At 32.9% G+C, this 19,426-nt stretch overlaps 1 protein-coding gene across 1 annotated transcript in view; it reads left to right on the top strand.

The window, feature by feature from the left end:
• NBEA (neurobeachin) overlaps window positions 1–19,426 on the top strand; it is a 657,479-nt gene that overhangs the window by 254,255 nt on the left and 383,798 nt on the right. The window contains exon 33 of the mRNA XM_063101747.1: window positions 10,056–10,183. Coding sequence (XP_062957817.1) covers window positions 10,056–10,183 — 128 coding nt within the window. The remainder of the gene's footprint in view (window positions 1–10,055; window positions 10,184–19,426) is intronic.

Raw genomic sequence — 19,426 nt, 5'->3', positions numbered from 1 at the left:
TTTTGTGTCTTGTTGTTGTTGTTGTTGTTGTTGTTGTGGTGGTGGTGGTGTGAAGAACTTTATAGTATCTGAAAGATTGTAAAGATAATATGAAGGTACAAAATGGTGTTTTCTTTTGGTGTTTCTGCTAAGAACTGTAGGCAATGACAATACTAGATGACCTTAATGCATTCAAGGTTAGAGGGCCAGTCTTTTTCTGATTTCCACTGCTCTAATGTGTAGTTCTACAGGGTCCCAACTTAAATCTTAAGGGTTCTTCTAAGTTCTTTCCCCATTTGGTAGGTTCTGAACTTCCATTAAAATTCTTGTTCAACTTTTGAGTCATTCAACTGCTCTTCTAAAACATGTCCATGGGAGAAGTCATCAAAATGACTTTCTTAGAGTTTCTTCTTCTTCGGGATCATGGTCAAATAATTGATCCCTGTCTTAACTCTTCATTGCCCTCAATGAGGTGTTTTTTGTTTTGATTTGTTTTTTTATTCAGCTTTTTTAGTTGTTCTCAGCAGCTTGTTATTAAAGGTGGAAATCCAACTTATTTTTATATAGCTAGTTTGTTTATCATCTGTTTGGATACATCATTTTGTATTTGATGGACTGTAATAAACATCACAATGGCTTAGGTTTTTTTAATCACTGATTTTCAGTGAATTATGTCAGATCTATTTATTTTAATTTTAAATTAAATCATAGAAAAATTTAATTTTCTTTTAATTTTTAAGTTGTAAAACACTTAGTCAAATATAAATGCTAAAATCTCATTCAATTAAACATTTTTAATGCTTTACATGGCATTCTTTATTTTAATGAAGGGTTTTAATGGTAATTCTTTTTTCTTCCTTTCTTTAAACTTCTCTATATGTTTATATTTAAAGAAGGTTTTTCTTAGACAACGTATCAGTGGATCCTGATTTTTTTAAAAAATCAATTTGACAAATCTTTATTTACAGTATTTTTAGATCATTTTCATTTAATGTAATTACTTATACACTTTGATTGCTACCAATGTGGTAGCTATTTTCTAAAAAACTGTTATTTTCCATCTGTCCTTTATTTTCTTTTTCCTCTTTCTATGCCTTCTTTGGGATAATGGAGTTGTTATTGTTATTCCAATTTCTCTCCAACATTGAATTATTGCTTATTTATCTTTTAAACCTTTTTCAGGGGTTTTCCTAGGGCTTACAGTATAAAATCTTAAATTATCACAGTCAGTTTTTAATATTATTATACTGTTTCATGTGTGGTATAGATGCTTTTATAATGGTTTACTCCTAATCCTCTTTCACATTCTTTGTGTTAATGTTGTCACACATCTTTTGTATGACTTATTAAAAAACAGTACATTACTGTTATTTTTGCTCTGGACAGTCAGTTACCTTTTAGAGCAATTAAAAATAAATGATTTTTGTATTTACTTTCATTTATCATTTCCAGCACTCTTCATTTGTTTCTATAAATCTATGTTTTTTTCTGATAACATATTTCTTATATTTGACAAACTTCCTTTAAAAGCATTTGTAGTACAAGTCAGCTACGTGAATTCTCTCAGTCTTTGTTGTCTCAAAAAGTCTTTATTTTATCTTCATTTCTGAAGGGTTTTTTTGTTTGTTTTGTTTTTTTGAATTTCTAGTTATAGAATTTTGGGCTTATATATTTTTTAAATGGATCTCATATCATGTTTGCATAGTTTTTAGTGAGAATGTTATCTTTGTTCCCCTTTATATAATGTGTCTTTATTTTCCAACTGCCTTCTTTATATTTTCTCATTATATTTGGATTTCAACAGTTTATTATGACACATCAAGGTTAGGTTATTTATTCATTTATTTATTAAAATTTTAGAAAATTCGTGTTTTCTGGGCTTCTTGCATCTGTAGTTTTATAACTCTTACTGTTTTTGGAAATTTTCTCACTTATTGTCTCCACATACTTCTTTTGCCGTATCTTCTTTCTTTGTATTAGTTTTCTATTGCTACCATAACAGATTACTACAAATTTAGCAGCTTAAAAAAACACTTATTTATTGATTACCTCACAGTTCTGTAGGCTAAAAGTCTATACACAGATCACACTGGGCTGAAATCCAGGTGTTGGCAGGGCTCTGTTCCTTACTGGAGACTCTGGAAGAAAATTTATTTGAGGGTCATTCAGGTTGTTAGCAGAATTCAATTCTATATGGCTCTAGGACTCATAGACCTGTTTCTTTGCTTGCTGTCTATCAGGGGCTACCTGTAGCTCATAGAGTTGTTTCTCATTTCCTTGTTTCTGTTCCCTACATAGAACAACAATGGGTCACATTTTTCTTACACTTAGGATTCTCCTGATTTTCCGTTCTGTCACATCTTTCCTGCTTTCCTCTCTTGCCATGTTTCTCTGACTCCAGCCAGAGAGTTTTCTGCTTTTCAAAGCTCATGTGATTAGGTTAAGCCCACCTACATAATCCAGGATAATCTCCCTGTCATAATGTTTCTTACCTTAACTTCACTTGCAAAGTACCTTTTTCAAAGTAACATAACCTATTGGCAGTTTCCAGGGATGATGCTTTGGGTATCTTTGGATGCCGTTATTTGCCATACCACACTTCTTTTTCTGGAATTCCAATCGCATTTGTATAAGGTTATTTGATACTGTTTTATAGCTCTTGAATGTGAGCATGCTCTTTTTGTCCCCCTCCTTTCTCTCTCTCTCTTTCTCTCTCTCTCTTTCTCTCTGTCTGTCTCTCCATACACACACACACACAATTTTTTTTCCTCTTTTTTAAAAAAAATATTTCTATATTTTATTGGCCTATCTTCAAATTTACTGATTGATTCCTTGGCTTTATTGAGTCTATTAATAAGCACATTGAAGGCATATTGTCTCTTTTACTGTATTTTTTTATTTCCACCATTGATTCTTTTTTTTTTTTTTTTTTGCAGTTTCTTGCTTTTGCTGAAATTACTCATTTGTTAATGCATGTTGTCTACCTTTTCAACTATTAATTAACTCCTAACGAGCTTATTATAATTAATTTAAATTCTTTGATAGTTCCAACATCTGATTTATCTGTGACTGTGATTGTATTGGTTGGTCTCTATGTTTTTTCTTTTTTTGCTTCTTTGTATGTATTGTAATTTTGGGTTAAAACTGGACATTGTGTGTAGGATAGTAGTTAGTGATAATAGTATTTATGCTCAAATGGGCCTGCCTGTCCTTATGCTAGGCCCTTAGTGTCAGGGGTTGAATAATTTTAGCCTGGAGTTGAGCCAGGTTTATGTTGTTGTTATGGTTCCTCTCAGTCCATCATGGGCTTTGAATTTCTCTACTTTTACTTTGTGTTTAGTTAGGTACTAGCTTATGAGATTGTTTTACTCAGTATGCCTGTTCTACCCTCACTTTTGGGCTTTGACCCTGCACTTCAGAGTTCTCCACGTTATAGCTCCTTTTGCAACAGTAGTCTGCTGTTATTTGTTACTGGGTGCCTGCAAGACTGCTGTTCAGGGACATGGAGTTATTTTCTGTTGTCTTGGTTCTGACGCAATTTTAGTCAGGTGCTGCCTTGGCTCTTGAAGGCAGGGCTTTTCCAGTGATTCTGCCCATTCCCAAGTGATTGGGGATCTCTCAGTATCAGAGGTCAGAAAGTTTTCCTGACCCTCCCTCAGAGGAGAGGGTTTTCTTCTATTCATTTCCTCCGGCTGCAACAGGCCCTCTCGTGTGCCCTGGAAGTGACAGGGTTTGCTGTCTTTCTCCCAGATGCACAAGTCTTTATTCCATAGAGGGGATAGGAAAAAGTATGTGGGCAAGGCTTTATATCTTTCCTACAGCAATTAATTCTCGCTCCCTTAGTCTGCAGCAGTGAAGGAAGTTTTTTCCATCTCTCAGGCTACCTCTGGTCTTTCTCATGAGTACTGGTGAGATTTGTGGAGAAGAGCGTGGGAATTGTTGAAAACTCCCCTGGTGTCTGCATCTCTGAAGGTTTTATTCTCTTAAATTAGCCCACACTTGGACTTCACAAATTTATTTTAAAAATTAGCTGAATTATTCTTACCAGATGGTATGGTGCCCACAGTTTCTTCTTCTTGTACCCTACCCAACCAAGTTAAGCAAGTTCTTGCATCCCATGTCTCCATGGAGTTTCCTGTCTTTCTTCAGATTTCAAGGTTAGTTAGTTGCCAAGCAATCTCAGCTCTCTGATGGGTCCTTAGAAAGTTGTACTTTTTTTTTAATCTGCTTTTTTCTTATGATTATTGTGGGAGTGACACTCTATGGCTTTCTACATCCTAAATAGAAGTTATGTATTTCTTTTTAAAAATTCAAATTCTTAATTGATGATTTTTCAATTTACATTTACAAAAAATATTATGTGAACCAAATACGGTACTAAAAAAAAAAAAAAAAAACTCATTACTTGCTACCCTAAGAAACAAACTCTTACATAAAGCATTGTGTGTGGGTGGTTTACTGGAAATGTTCTTGGTAACACCTATAAAGAAGTGGGAAGGGAAGATTAGTCTTAAGGGAATGTGATGCAACTATAAGACAGGTCCCAGGCCATTCCGTAGGAAAACTCTTAAACTGGAATGGCCCCCGGAGATGTCCTCAGCTGAATCAAGTGAGGTGGCCCTTTTTTCTCCTCATTGATCAGTGTTTGAATGTGGACGGCTTCTAATGAGGAGGCTTAACCTTGGATGAAGCAGCTCCCTTCTGGGGAGGGATTTATCTGTGAGCCATCACCTGATGGTCCTCCTCAGAACTTTTCAAGGAATGAAGATCTCTATCCTGAAGGGGGATTTCTGTGAGACACCACAGCTCCTACTACATTAAAGTTTCTTTGATGATATATTAGATTTTTTATTTAGGCTTGTTTATTTATCACTAGGCTTGTTTTTTAGTCTCAGTTAAATTACTTATATTTTCAACTTTATATTTTTATTTCACTGTACGTAATTTTTGTGTTATTGTATTTGACTAGTTGACTAGAAAGGATGAATTGCTTCATTTCAGTTTTCTTTTATTCTCTTTTTGTCTATAAAACAGGCAAGTAACACTTTCCATAAGTGCACTGCAAAAATCTTTTATAATCATCTAAAGACATTCCCAAAAGGCATTACATTTCTTAAAACTGGAAAAATGTTTACTTGGAATTTAGTTTTCCATATAAATGAGTAAATTTCTTGCATATGAAAGAATTCTATTTAGCTTCAATTTCTCAGTCTTTAATCTACTTTCTTAACCTGTACATCATGCACTTGAAAATATGTATGATTGTGTTTAGGAGGAATTAGGAGAAAATATCAGTTTTAAATTTATAAGATCGTGGGGAAGTAGAATAAGCAATCATATTTTTCAATATCGTGCTTTGCCTAGTGGCTGCAACCCTAGAAATTTAAAGTTTTAAAAAACTGTTTATCAGTGGGTCACTATGTCACAGATTCTGAGATTTAGGAACCATGTACTCATCAGCTATCTAGTATGTTAAATTATCTTTCTTTTTAGAAATTTAGTGAAAACCAGACAAAATATTTAAAGTCGATGTTTGTTAGTTACTAGTCATAATATGTAGCTGATTAAGAATTTTACTTTATAATATATGTTTTTTCTATTAATACTCTCCTAATCTTATCTTTTCATCTGTGTTTACTTTAGCAAACCAGTACACTTAACTATATCTACATTTTCTAATTTACATAACAGCATTGATTAATAAAAATCTACCATGAAATTAACTAATGTAATTATTTCTTTCATATCTGTACTATCTCTTTTACATATATTACTTAAGGATATGTAATTATTTTCATTCTATATTTTATTGTTATAACTGCCCATTCTTTTATATGATTGAAGAAATTTAAGAACTTTAATCTACCAAATCAAATTATTAAGTGTTTATTATATTTATAACATTATGCTAAGGACTTAGGAAAATACAAAAAATTAAAATCAAAAATAAGTAAAAATTATAACTTTATGAACTAGCACAGACATAAGGGAGTTTATTAAAATAGAATTCACAATGTATGTTGTGTCCTAAATAAAAATTATTACGTTTATCTAGAATTCTAAAACAAATAACATGGGGGGAAAAATAAACACTTTGTTATGGATTATATTTATAAAGAGATTTATTTAGACAAGAGATGGAAATCTTACTTTTTTTCACTGATCCATGTACTTATAATCACCATGGCTTTGGATATGTCTTGAAGCCACACTTGGTAAGATTTGATGATAATTGCAGACATGAGTTTTCATACATTATTTTCTCCAATGGATTAGTTATATTTTTATACTATAAATTTCTTAGAATTGCCTGTGAACAGGACTTAGTATAGGTAAAAGCCAGTACATAACTGTATTTTTTAAAAACCATAAAAATAAGCTCTTGTGTTTTAAGTTATATTGTTTCAATTCCAGCATTGGAGCTATAGAATTTCATCTAAAGCATTATTATTTTTTTGAATGTTTTGTTTTCCTAGAGTTGGTAATTTTGTTAGAGTAGTTGATTACTTTCTCAAGTTGCAACAGGAATTTTCTTCATGGAAGCCAGTAATTCTTTTTCTTAAGTGTAGGAGTTTACACTTAGCTGTCAGTAAAAATAGACAAAGTCACAATAGTCACCAATCAAGCATCTTAAGCATCAATAGTGTGGCTGAAAGGGATAAAAAAGAATAGAATAGGGAGAATGAAATGAGTGGCTTGAAATAGCATGCAGTTGAGCCCAAAGAGTTGACATGTCCTGTATTTAGGCCCAAGAACCCTCTCAGATGTTAAGAAGTTACTACAGTGTAAGATTACACTTATAGACTCTAGTAGGCTAGACTCCCCATCTAGTGCACCTTTGTATTATTTCTGTGCATGAAGTGTCTTAGACTGATGAATGTTTTTCATTGGATAAAAATAAACATTCAAAGAAAACTGAAAACTTACTATTTAATTTTTTCCCTGAAATTGGTTAAATATGCTAATTTTTCTTACAAAATAATTTGCTAAAAGAATGCCTTGTTTTATTCTAGTGGTTATATGTTCTTTCTTTTTTTTTTTAAAGAGAAAAATTCATTTATTTTATAGGACTTAAGGCCATGGAGTTCTCCTATGCTAACATGGTTTTCAATTCTTTTTTTACCTGTTAAATAACATTCTCTTATATGCCTTGGAATTGGAAAAAAGGAGTTTTACATTATGTGTTTCTCTGAAATAACAAAATAATAATATAGGCGCAATATGTATTTTTTTTTGTTGTTGGTGGTGGTGGTGGTGGTGGGTTTTTTTGGGGGGGTGCTGGTAATGGATCTTTATTTGCCAGGTAAGAAAGAAGGATCTTAAGCTGAAGTTTATAATTGTACCATTTCCTTTGAGAATTTAAATTGGGTAAGGATGAAGATCACATACTTTATACAGTGTTTATCCTCCTTTGAAATACATTGTGGATAATCTGTAAATATAAACAACAAAAAAACTGTCCATTTTCTTCACTATGAAAAGTGATGATGAAACTTTTCCCCTTCATATATTTCGTTGTTTGATCAAGAAATCTAGCAGTATTAGTTGATAATGGTTTCTGTACTTAAAACGTTTGATCTCTTGTTGAGTAAAATGTTACATTGTTTTCCTTTATTAAAAGTTAAAATTATCATTGCAGAATGATATGTAAGAGCAACCTTTAATATTCTATTAAATTTTATAAGAAAACATTTGCAAAAGTCCTATGATAGGGATTCACTTGCTAAGAAATGTCTGTTTTCATCCATAACCCTTAAGTCAAGGTATTGCTAACTAACGTATATTTATACACACACACACAACAACAGGAGTAATCAGTTGCTCAGATTAATTGAACTTTCTATTTGATATTTAACTTAATCACCAAGAACAATATTTTTGTAATTTTGATTCTTCTCAATCATATAGAAACCTGTAAAACAGGAGGAAAAGTTCTCAAACTGGGAAAAAGTGTCGCTGGCTTTAATTAGATAATAGTACATCAAACCCAGTAGTATAGCTGTGATATGAACTTCTATGAATCTAGAATTTTTCTAAAGTAATTTTACTCCCATTTGTTAATCTTAAATAAAAATAACTATTCATGCTTCAATCAGAATTCAGCTTCAGAAACTATTAATGATCATTATCTCTAGATTTTTTCTTCTCTTCATAGACTTGCTCTTACTATTCTTAGTTACTATTCCTTAGTAAAGGGAATTAGTTTAGCTGGGAAAGATCACAAGACATGATCCTGGAGATTAGAAGGAATTAATGAAATAGTAGATCCCAAAAGAGACTCTGTTTTCACTAAAATTCAGAGGTAATTTACAGTGATTATGATTATCCTATGACTTCAAGTAGACTTTCTTTCACTAGCTTTTTTATTAATTTACTAGTAGTAAATACTCTTATTAAAACAGTCATTATCAAAGTGTGTTTCTTGGATCAGCAGCATCAGCTTGACCTGAGACTATATTAGAAGTGCAGATTCTCACAGTAAACTGGATCTGCTGAATCAGAAACTGAGGGTGGGGTGCGGTTCTAGCAGATCACAGGCCTTCCAGGTGATCTGATCCACACTAAAGCTTGGAACCCACTGTCTCAGTAGAGGTGCTTGCTTCAGGGATAACAGAGTAGAGAATATTGAAAACTTGTGTCTTCAAGTCTGCCAAACCTCACCCAAGTCCGTTTTTTTGGCCTAAAGTTGTTCCTCCAGAATATTCTAAATGTGTGTACATGTGACTAAACCTCATTCCCCTCCGTGCTTTCCTCTTTCCCTAAAGCCGTTGACCCAGATAAGAGGAGACAAAGTTAAATAGAAGTGCTAATGGTGAGGCTTTGAGTGCACAGATACAAAACTTGCTGTTTCCAAGTTAAGAAAGAAGATATCCTAGATTATTCCGTAATTCTTATTTAGTCACTTAAAATATTAAATAGATGCCAGAGTGTAGTTTTAAATATTGGTAATATATTGCACATTATTTTTTGGTTAATTACCTTTTTTTCATTTATAAGTTTTTCCTATATGTAACAAAAATGTTACCTAGGTGTTATGGAAGAACTTTTACCACTTTGAAGGTTTGTTTAATTCCTTACTATACCTGTCTTCTGTGTAGAAGAATGTGTGCTCATCTAACATTATTATATATTATTATATTGATTTTGTTTTGTTTAATGTATCAGAGTCACATTTTGTAAGAGTAAATATGGGTATATTTTATTAAAAGTAACAGTTACAAAAGCTTACATTATTGGCCTCTCACTGTGTGCCAGGTACTTTCCTATGCACTTAACATGGCTTAATTTACTTAATCCTCACTGGATAGGTGCTGTGATTAACTTCATTTTGCAGACTTAAAAAGCCTAATGTGTCCAAGGTCACTTGCTACGTCCAAAGTACTTACTTCTAAGAGAGATAGATCTGTTAGCAAATTACTCATTTGGCTGAGCAGAAATATTTTTTTCATCCGTTTTTTTTCTTTTATATATACCACTTATTTTTTAAAATGTCAAACAGTGCTTATGTAAGGTTGTTAACTTAAAATTTAATAGTGAGCAATATAAATAATAACTCAGGGATTGATAAAACTAAATGGGCTTATGAAATGGAAAATGCTGCTTTGGCAAAGCAGTTCAATTGTATTACTCTGACTTCCAGTTTATTCCATTATTTGTCTAGATTTTCAGGGAACCTCCTTGAGACTTAAGAGTTAAATTCTTTGTAACTGGCACAGTGATCCACATAGTAGGTGTTCAAAACATTTTTCTTTGATGAATAGATAGAGAAACAGAGAAGGCTTATAAGAACTCATTTTTTCAATGCTCCTAGAGCTATGAAAAGAATCTTTGGCCCTTTCAGGTGGTAGAACCCCAATTCCTTTTCACAGTATAGTCATTCTAATATAGCTGCAATCTTTTGAGTAGCCTTATGACTGTATGTGAAACTGTATAGGTGTCCCTCCTACGGAATCTTGTTATTATTACATTACATGGGCTAGAATTGGACTTTCATGATTTTTAAAGATTTAATTTAGTAAAGTTTGACATTTTATATTGAATTATATTTATTAGTCTTTATGTCTTAATTTCAACAGCATCACTGCAAAACTTGAAAGAGCTTTAGAAAAAGTTGCTCCTCTTCTTCGTGAAATTTTTGTAGACTTTGCCCCATTCCTATCTCGTACACTTCTTGGCAGTCATGGACAAGAGCTATTGATAGAAGGTATGATTTCTCTCTATTCTAATTATTTTAGTTTCCTATGATGTATCTATTAATCATAGCATAATTTTTGCTTCTGGAGGAATATATATTGCCAAAAGAATGTAAAGACATTGCTTCCACAAATTCTAAGATATTCGATATGTGCTTTCTTCTTGCTCATTTTTTTAAAATAACATGTTTGCACAGTCAATACCAATAACAGAACTTTGGAAATGAAGAACTTTGAAAAGGTAGTTGGAATGGGAGTTTCTGGCTCTTCTAATCCCAGTCTCTCAGGGTTGCTGTATATCCTCTCATGAAGATGGCAAGTTTACTAAGCATTGATCTCTGAAATTTTCTTCTAACTCTGAGAGCCATGCTTCTTTAACTGACTTTTCTTATTCACATAACATTTGTAATATGGGAATCCTTAACTGAGGAGACATTAAAAATGTGGAGAAATACCTAACAGGGAATTTATAAAGCTGTTGTGTTCTACTCAGTAGCAGCTGAAATAGAGTGAGTAGGCAAAAAGATAAATTCCCCATGGTGCACATTTAATTCATACACCATATTAGGAGAGTGGCTTTGAAAAATATGATTAACTGAAGTCTTATTTCCTTAAAAAAGTTTTGTTTTATGAATATTTTTCACCTTCAGAAAGGGGTAATCAATATCAAGATGATCTTGTAGGTGATTAATGGCTTTAGGTGCCATTTCAGGTGGACCTTGGATTTAGCAGCCTTGTATACAGTTGTCCCTTGTTATCCACAGAGGATTGGTTCCAGGACCCCATAAATACCAACATTTAAGTATGCTCCAGTCCCCCATGCAGGTTGAGCATCCCTGGCTTCAAGCAACCACAATCGAAAATGCCATTTTTTTGTACTTTTTTTTTCGAAGATACTGTACTCTGCTTTTCACTTTCTGTTTACTGTAGAAGCAAGGAAGTTTCCTATACCTGTTCTGTCGTTTACTGACTGCTTCTGCACATGTTTCTATTAGGGAAGATGGTAATAGTTAATAACTCAGCCTCTGGGAGCAGTCTGAGTCTGAATCCTAGTTCTACCACTTTTTTAGCTCTAAGGCCTTTGTGAGTCATTTAGCCATTTCGTATCTTAGGTTTTTTTCTATAAAATGGAGTCAAAGATAGCCCTCCAAGGTTCTTGTGAAGATTAAATTATTATATAATGCACGTAAAACTCTTACAAGAATGGCACATAGTGAGCTACTCATTTTTCGAAAATATTGAATTCCTGCTGTGAACTAAGTACTATGTTAGGTACTTGGGATGTATTAGTAAATTTTAGACAAAGATCCCTGCCTTTGTGGCGCTTATATTCTAGTAAGGACAGACAGTAAATAAGCATTGAGCAAAATAAACAGTTAAATTACGTAGCATGTTAGAACACAGTAAATGATAAATACAACACAAGGGATTGGGGTAACAATGGCTGGGTTAGTTTCTAGTTATAAGAGTGTGGTCAGTTTTTTGTAGGCCTCGTGGTAAAAGTTACTTTTGAGCATTGACTTAAAAGAGGTGAAACATACAGGTTACTAGAAGAATTGTGTTCTAGGTGGAGAGAATAGTGTATCAATCCTAAAACCAAGGTAGAAGATCATTCTTGGCGTCATGGAAAAACAAGGAAAATGCCAGTGTGTGTGACTGGAGCAGAGTGAACCAGAAGGAGAGTAGTTGGCTATTAGGCCAAGAGAGGTAATGGGGTCTGGCTTTAACTTGAGTGGTAGGGGGAGGCTGTTGCACAGTTTTGGGAAGAGTGAAGATGTCACTCTGGATGCTACTGTTGTCACTATTATTACTTCCACCTACGAAGTGAAGTAGAAAATGTTCTAAAGAGTGGGACTCTGAGAAGAATCACACTAATTTATAGCAACTCTAAAATGAATTTTAAAAGTTCTTGAGAACTTGAGAGCATTCCTTGACCACAGACTGTGTCTAATTTAGATAGCTTTGCTCTAGATGTGTATGATTGATTGCACAAAGTTATGTATTCATTGCTTCATTTAAAAAATAAGAATTATTTTCATCTTTAGTGCCAGGATTTAGAAGACATGAGCATTACCTTCAAGGAGCTTACAGTCTAATGGGCAAGCAGACATCAAAACCAATAATTAAAATTCAGTATGATATATAGTATGATGAAAATATATACAAGGTACAGTGGGAAGTGAGACTGGAAAGCTTACTGATCACTTTTCAGTGCACATGCCATTCTAACTGCATCAGTAAGGTAGTTGTATATACGTGGTCTTACTCCTGCCTGCTCTTAAAGCCACTCTTTCATCTTTACAAGGATACATTTTTGAAAGGATGGTTTGTGTTCCCTGCTTCTACTTAATTCCTATAACAGCACCCAGTCTTCTGAATTCCAGACAGATTTTTAGCTACCTAGCATGGGAATCTCCAATCAGATATTCTACCGATACCTCAAACTCAGTTTATTCTAAGTTTACTCTTTTCCCTCAAACTATTTTTTCTCTTAAATTTATTTTGTTATTAATATCACTGCTAATGTAAGCAGCTGAGGTAAAAATCTGATTTTTCTTTACATCTTTTATCCTTCGACTTCAATAATAATTACTTGGTGAGAATTAGTAATTCCTGAAAACAATAGTAATTTGGAGCTTAGTTATCCGTTTATTATTAATAATTTAAATATTATATCTAGTTATGTTTACGAGTCTTCCAAGGTAGCATAAATATTATGCTTGGTAAAAGTGGAGGCTTTGTAGTTATGGATTCCGAAGGGTACTAGGTTATCTGCTGGTTATTTTTTTTTTAATTCTTTTGATTTTCTTATAGTTACATGCTACTGAGGAGCAAGAATGTTGGTTGTTTATATTTTCATTTTTATTCTTTTCTGTACGTATTTCACTTTTATAAGAAAAAATTTCAATAAACATTCTTGAAAAAACAAATGTTAAGTGTTTCCTCATTCCCTAAAAAATAAAAGTCCTTTTTTTCTGTATTTACATATATCTTTTCCTAAAATGAGTTGACACATTTGCAGAAATTCTGCTCAAAGACAAAATAAAACCAGGAATAAAGTTAGTAATGTAGTAATGTTAGTAATGGGTCCTGTACTATTATTAAAATTAAGTCACTAATTTTGCACTAAGTATTCTAGCAGCCAAAGCAGAGGCCAAATTATGTTAAATTATAAGATTCATGTTACTGGTTCCTAAGAGACAGTTTGTGACAATATTAGGTTCTAAGGAATTACTTCTCAGATAACTTTTTAACTGCTCTATGTTAGACAATCAAGATCCCCTGATTATGAAAGTGTTTAGCCTGTTTTCCAGAATTTTCCAAGGCTTAACATATGGACTGTTTCTTACTTATTTCTTCTCATCAGTGCAGAGAAGAGGTTGGAGAAATGGTTGTGTAACTAAGTGCTGTTTTTCTTGGACTTCTCAAAGTTTACTTCAGATATTCTGAATTGAGTTAAAAGAGCATTAATAATATGCCTCTATGGGTATCAGTGCATCCAGGTGAACCCAGATTTTTTTAAAAAGTGACTATGCTAGAAATGAAATATTAGAACAAGTTAGATATTGAAAGTTCATTTTTTGTTCCCCTGGAAGAATATGATTTTATCTTGTAACTTTTCTACATCTAAAGAATTTTAGCATTTTTAAAAAATATTAAAATGTTTTAATATTTTTTAAACCATGTGGTTGTAATATTCATGTCCTTTGCTGATGCTAAAATGACTTTTCTTTTTAAAGTGATGATAACAAATGGTAGATTTTTAGGTTTTGAGTTTTGTTTTTTAAATCTCATTAATTAGCAAAAAAAAAAAAAGTTGAAAACCGTGTGATATGGTCCTCCAAATTTTTTCTAGTCCCTGAATCAAAAATCTAGAAACTATTGCTGTGTAACAGAACAACATTTGGTATGCCTCACAATTTGGTCATAATCTTCCTTTTCAGACTTAACTAGTTTTCATCCTCTTACTATAGAAGATATTTCTTAAACATGTGAACAAGTTATACATTATCATATTTCCTTATTTTTTAAACAATTCTTCCTTCTGCACTGAATCCTTATTACTTTTTTCTCTCCTCAAAATTATACCCATCCTTTGAGTCCTGGTTTAGGCTCCTTAAGCCAAATTAATGCTTTCTCTTCTGTGCTCCTGTCGCATTTTATTATACAATATTAATAAATTTATTTTTTGCTTGTCTGTTTATAATGATATTGCCAAGTTTAGACTCTGGTACATAATAAATATTTAGCATGTTCCCCTTATACTTGAATAGAACATTATTTTTGTTACTGGTAATTTTTGGTAGAGGTAAATTTTGAAAATAAGGGAAGATACATAAAATTTTATGTTCTATGGTGAGAATTCCAAGTGTTGATCAGTTATCCATACCCATGAGTTTGCTACTATACTCATCCATGGTTCTTTCTTGCTTTCTGCCTCAGCCTGAATAAATACATGTCCTTTCATGTTCTTATTCTTGAGCATGTAGTCTTCTTTCCTTCTTTTTCCCTCTCCCTCTATTTTTCTTCTTTACCTAATTTGATAAAGATATGTTGTTCCCCTCCTCTGAGGATTAAAACTGTCAAACTGTTGTGAAGAACCCAGAACATATACATGATGAAACTGTCTTTACCCAAGCTATTCAATGAATATATCTTAAGAAATATTTTAAGTAATAGTGCTTATGATGTGTATGTCTCACTGCTTTTGACTTCATTGTGTATATGTGTACGGTAGGAACAAAACTGAATTTAGGTAACTGAAAATACTTTAATGTCTTATGAAAAGAGAAGGCGATTAACTCTTAATTTCAAGTAATCATAAAATATATTTGAATTGCATCTTTATTGGATGTTTTGTGTACAGTTTTTCTTAATGCATATATGTATTTTCTTCTTATAGAATAATTAATCATTGGTAGTTTTTCATTGTCTATGCTTTTTAAAATATAAGCTTACATAATGTCCTTTCATTTTCTTAATTTTTCTATAATTTTTATTCATCAACTTGTGTAAAATTTTTTATCATATAATTCTATAGCAGTGTAGTTCATATCTTTTAAGATCATTAATTAACAGCAACTATTTTTAGGTAGCTTTTGGTGTGTGTTTTTCTTAGCAATAATTAAGGATTTTTGAAGAAAGTAGTTATATAGAGCTTACTGAACTTTCCCTAAGAAAATTCTAGGTTTTCCATTTACAAACTAATGCATCTAAATTACTTAGAATAGATATGTATGCAAGTATCAAAACCTGCCAGCCAAAGATGACAAAACAACCTGCGGTACAAAATTGTTGGATTTATTTGGCTTGCTGCAGCAATGAAGAAGGCGCTCTCCAGAGAAACTATGGAGGTTTCTCTGTAAGAGAGAATTGACAGGAATTTATTTTAGAGTTTGGATTTAAGGAAGTAGGATCAGTTGAGGATTCTGTCAGGAAATGGATTCGATCTTGATTTTTTATTCAGGATGCATAAGGGCTACAGTGGGCCTAGAGTTATCATTAGTAATAAAGAAGCAGAAGTCACCCAAGTTCATCATAAGTGAGGTAGTTTAGGGGTGTGTGTGTATGTGTGTATTAGCAGAGAGTTCTTTTCAGTGTCTTGTTCTACCATGGTACACAGTGGCCCTTTGAAATCACTGTTTATATTCTGTGAGCATTATTTGTGTTTGATTGGGAGTGCCCAAAGATATTCAAGGTGACTTAATTATGATGAGGATACAGCAGAAAGTCTCATTAGTGTCCAAGGACAGGAAAATGAAATGCAGTTAGACTTTAGGCAGCCAGGAAATGGGAGAGGAGAGTTAGTAGCCAAGGCTACTCCCTTTGACTCTCAAGGCATCTTCAGAGCCTCCTGTTGTTTTGCTTCTGTGTATATACTCAGTGTTTCCACCTCTCTCCCAGACTAGCTTTCCTTGCTTAGTCATCAGAACATGACCGAGCATAGCACCCCAGTCCTGAATCTGAATACTCTTTTAATGTAAATATCTTTCATCATTTGACTGTAGTCACTACCTATCAAGAGGGAATCTGAATGATTAGCCAGGGCTGTGATTTTGTTCCAGGTGTCTATCCCTGTTATAATCAGCTAAGCCGGGGGTGGGACGGGGTAAGTGAGGTTGGATGTGATACATGAGGTTATCCCCTTTAGGAGCTATAGTAAGTTAGAACATTTTAGAAAGGGATGGTAGCAGTGCAAAAAAAAAAAATTCCCTTAAATGTCTACTGTACTTTTAGTGGCATTAATAAATATTTTATTAAAATCATATAATACTCAAGGATATTTATAGTTTCTAGGCCTAGCATTTTTTAAAAGTATATAAATATAGCATGACATTTCCACCTCCACCAAAAGAGGACATTGCTGAAATGTTATTAAAGAAGAAATGAGCCTAGTCAAGAAGCCCCATATCACCCATGGGTCATTAATAGTAGCAGTATGGCTACATAATTAGAAAAACTTGCATTTGTATATTTTATCCACAAATTATAGATTAGAACGTAATTTCAGAAGTTAGCATTTTTTGCAACAATACAAAAATATGTATATAACAAATTCAGGGTAGAAGGCAATGGTAGCATAATTTTTAAATATTCCTGATTTCCTCCATAAAAAACAGACAGAACAACAATAGATACTCAGACAATAACTGCAAGAACAATAAGTAGACATTTATAAAAAGACTAAGTGACAGGGTATCCCGTTTTACCCCGAACTATGCCTGAATAGAAACAGGGCATCTACAACTGCATGATGCACATGGTATTGCCAGATGCATGGGAGAGAATGGTATAAAGTAACAGAGCATTTGAGGAATCTGGTCTACAAATGCTCACTGGAAAACCCAAAAGGCCAATTTGAGAACAGCAGTTAAAACAGGGAAGGCTTCTACATACTATAATAGCGAATGACTCGGAAGTTTCCATGGGAAGGTCAAAAAGGGATAGAGTGTCTAGGCCCTATGAGAAATTAACCAACTAGAGCTCTCTTCCAAGACAGAGTCCCATATTGAGGAGAAACTACTATGAAAAGAATCCAAACCCAGCAACAAAAGGACAAAAAGACAAAGAGAAATTCCATATAAAACTGGGGAAGACAAAGAGAGCTAGAAGATCTCAGAAAGTAGGTTGTCATATTTTTGAACACCACATGAAAACAACAGAAGAGGGATCTTTGGTATCTGATATGGGAGGGGGGAAGGGGGCAGCTATCTATACATAATCTAAAAGTTCAGGAAAACTAATTTCACAACAAATAATAATAAAAAAGATTTTAATACCATATATTACAATAAGAAAAATGAGAACTAAGTAGAAAAACACCCTCTGAGACAATAAATGCATGCCAGAAAAAAAGATGAAAAATTTTTGAATGAGTTAAAGAAATTAGAATATGACAGAGGATATCAGAGAACAGTTTAAATCAGAGTTTAGAGAATTTCACAATTGTAGTGACAGAACTTAGGAAAAAATTAGAAATAAAGGCAAAAATAATTTTAGAAATGAAGTCAAAATTAGAAGAAATACAGAAGTGAATAAATCCAACAGATAAGGCCATAAGAGAAATATAAGGTAAAAAGAGAGAAAATGATATCAAAAAAATAGACTAAAGAGACAAGAAAAGATAAGGCTGAAAGGGACAAATTTAGAATATCTAAAATACAAATAGCAGGAATGTCCAAAGAAGAAAACCAAGCCAAAGAATACAAAAATAATAGGATTAGCAATTCAAGGAAACGTCCCTGGATTTTTTTTTTTTTTAAAGAGAGATTTGAAAATATATATTGAAAGGATACACTGAATACCTGAAAAAATAAACCAACTGACCAACATTGAGACATATTCTAGTAAAATTAATAAACATTAATGAAAAAAAAAGAATATTTTGGGTATCTTAGTAAAAAATACAGATTAACTTATAAGTGAAAGAGAATCAGATTGTCATTATACTTTTTGACATCATATTTTCTACCAGAAGAAAATGAAGTAGGATATTCAAGATACATAAGAAATGAAAATATCTGTCAAACTGACTTTCATATATAGGGACTGCAGACACACTGTTAATATGCAAGAATTCAGTGACTGTTATGCTCATGAGCCCCTCTTGAAGAATCTACTGTAGAGTGAGGATCAGGCAATCAAACTAATTAGAGACATATCAACACAAAGACTCATGGTGCCAATCAAATATAGATGTATTTGGAGAACTGACTAAATGAGAGTTAAATGGGCGAGGGTATAGGATATAATGACTGTATATTCTGAAATCTGCAAAAAATAGGGGAAAGTAATCATATTGGTAGTGGCATTATTAGTATTTTTATGAAAATGTTCCACAATTTTGGATAAAACTATGTAATTATTAAAATTCTAATTATGTTATCACTTGTGCTTAAAAATCAGAATTCTCTTTGTGAATTTATTATGCACACATACGCACATATGTGTGCACACGTGCACACACAAACCCATATATACTATGGATGTATACTATTTACTAGTAGCCCTCTGTACTAATTTGCCTTGACACGATGACCAAGTCAGCAGCAGTGAGCACACTTAGACTCCAGATTATAGTTTCGAAATATCATTTGCACTGAAAGAAATAAGGACTTCTTAGAGAAATAAATGATTTCAAGGCAGAGGCAGGAAATGTTAATGGTTTTCCTGCAATGTTTTGCGATACCAAGAAGGAAGGAAGATATTAAAGATTGTCAAAGGAACTCAGGAACCAACTTGAAGAGATTTCTGTTGGCTAAAGATGGGGCAGTTTGAGCATCAGTAAATATAATAACAGATGTGCATCGGTAAATATATTAACTGATGTGCATTAAACACATGAATATGTTTAAATCCATGAGTCTATAATGATAATTTAGAAAATGATGGGGTCAAATTTAGGGGATGATAGAGAACAAACATCTTATTTTAAAAACATAAATAAAAGAAAAGAATCAAGCATTTATCCTGTCCTTCCTTTGTAAACTTATCATTGAGTTATCAAATCATTAACAGGGGAAGTTTTCTCATCTGACAAATGATGGAGGAGTATTTGAGTTAGGTTACCATTTAGCATCCTCTAAGGAATTAATAGATCTAAGCATTGATGGCTGCTAACATCACAAAAAAAGAAACCACTGGACAACCAAATGGGAAAAATACCACCACCCATTAAGACTGACTGACTGAATGAATAAAATAAATCTGAATCTGATTAAGCCTGTATACCCTACACGTTGAAGTATACCATG

This window comes from Cynocephalus volans, chromosome 7, assembly GCF_027409185.1.
Source record: "Cynocephalus volans isolate mCynVol1 chromosome 7, mCynVol1.pri, whole genome shotgun sequence".
NCBI classification, from domain to species: Eukaryota; Metazoa; Chordata; class Mammalia; order Dermoptera; family Cynocephalidae; genus Cynocephalus; species Cynocephalus volans.
Note: the sequence above shows the minus strand (reverse complement) of the source record. Positions and strands in the feature narration are given on the sequence as shown.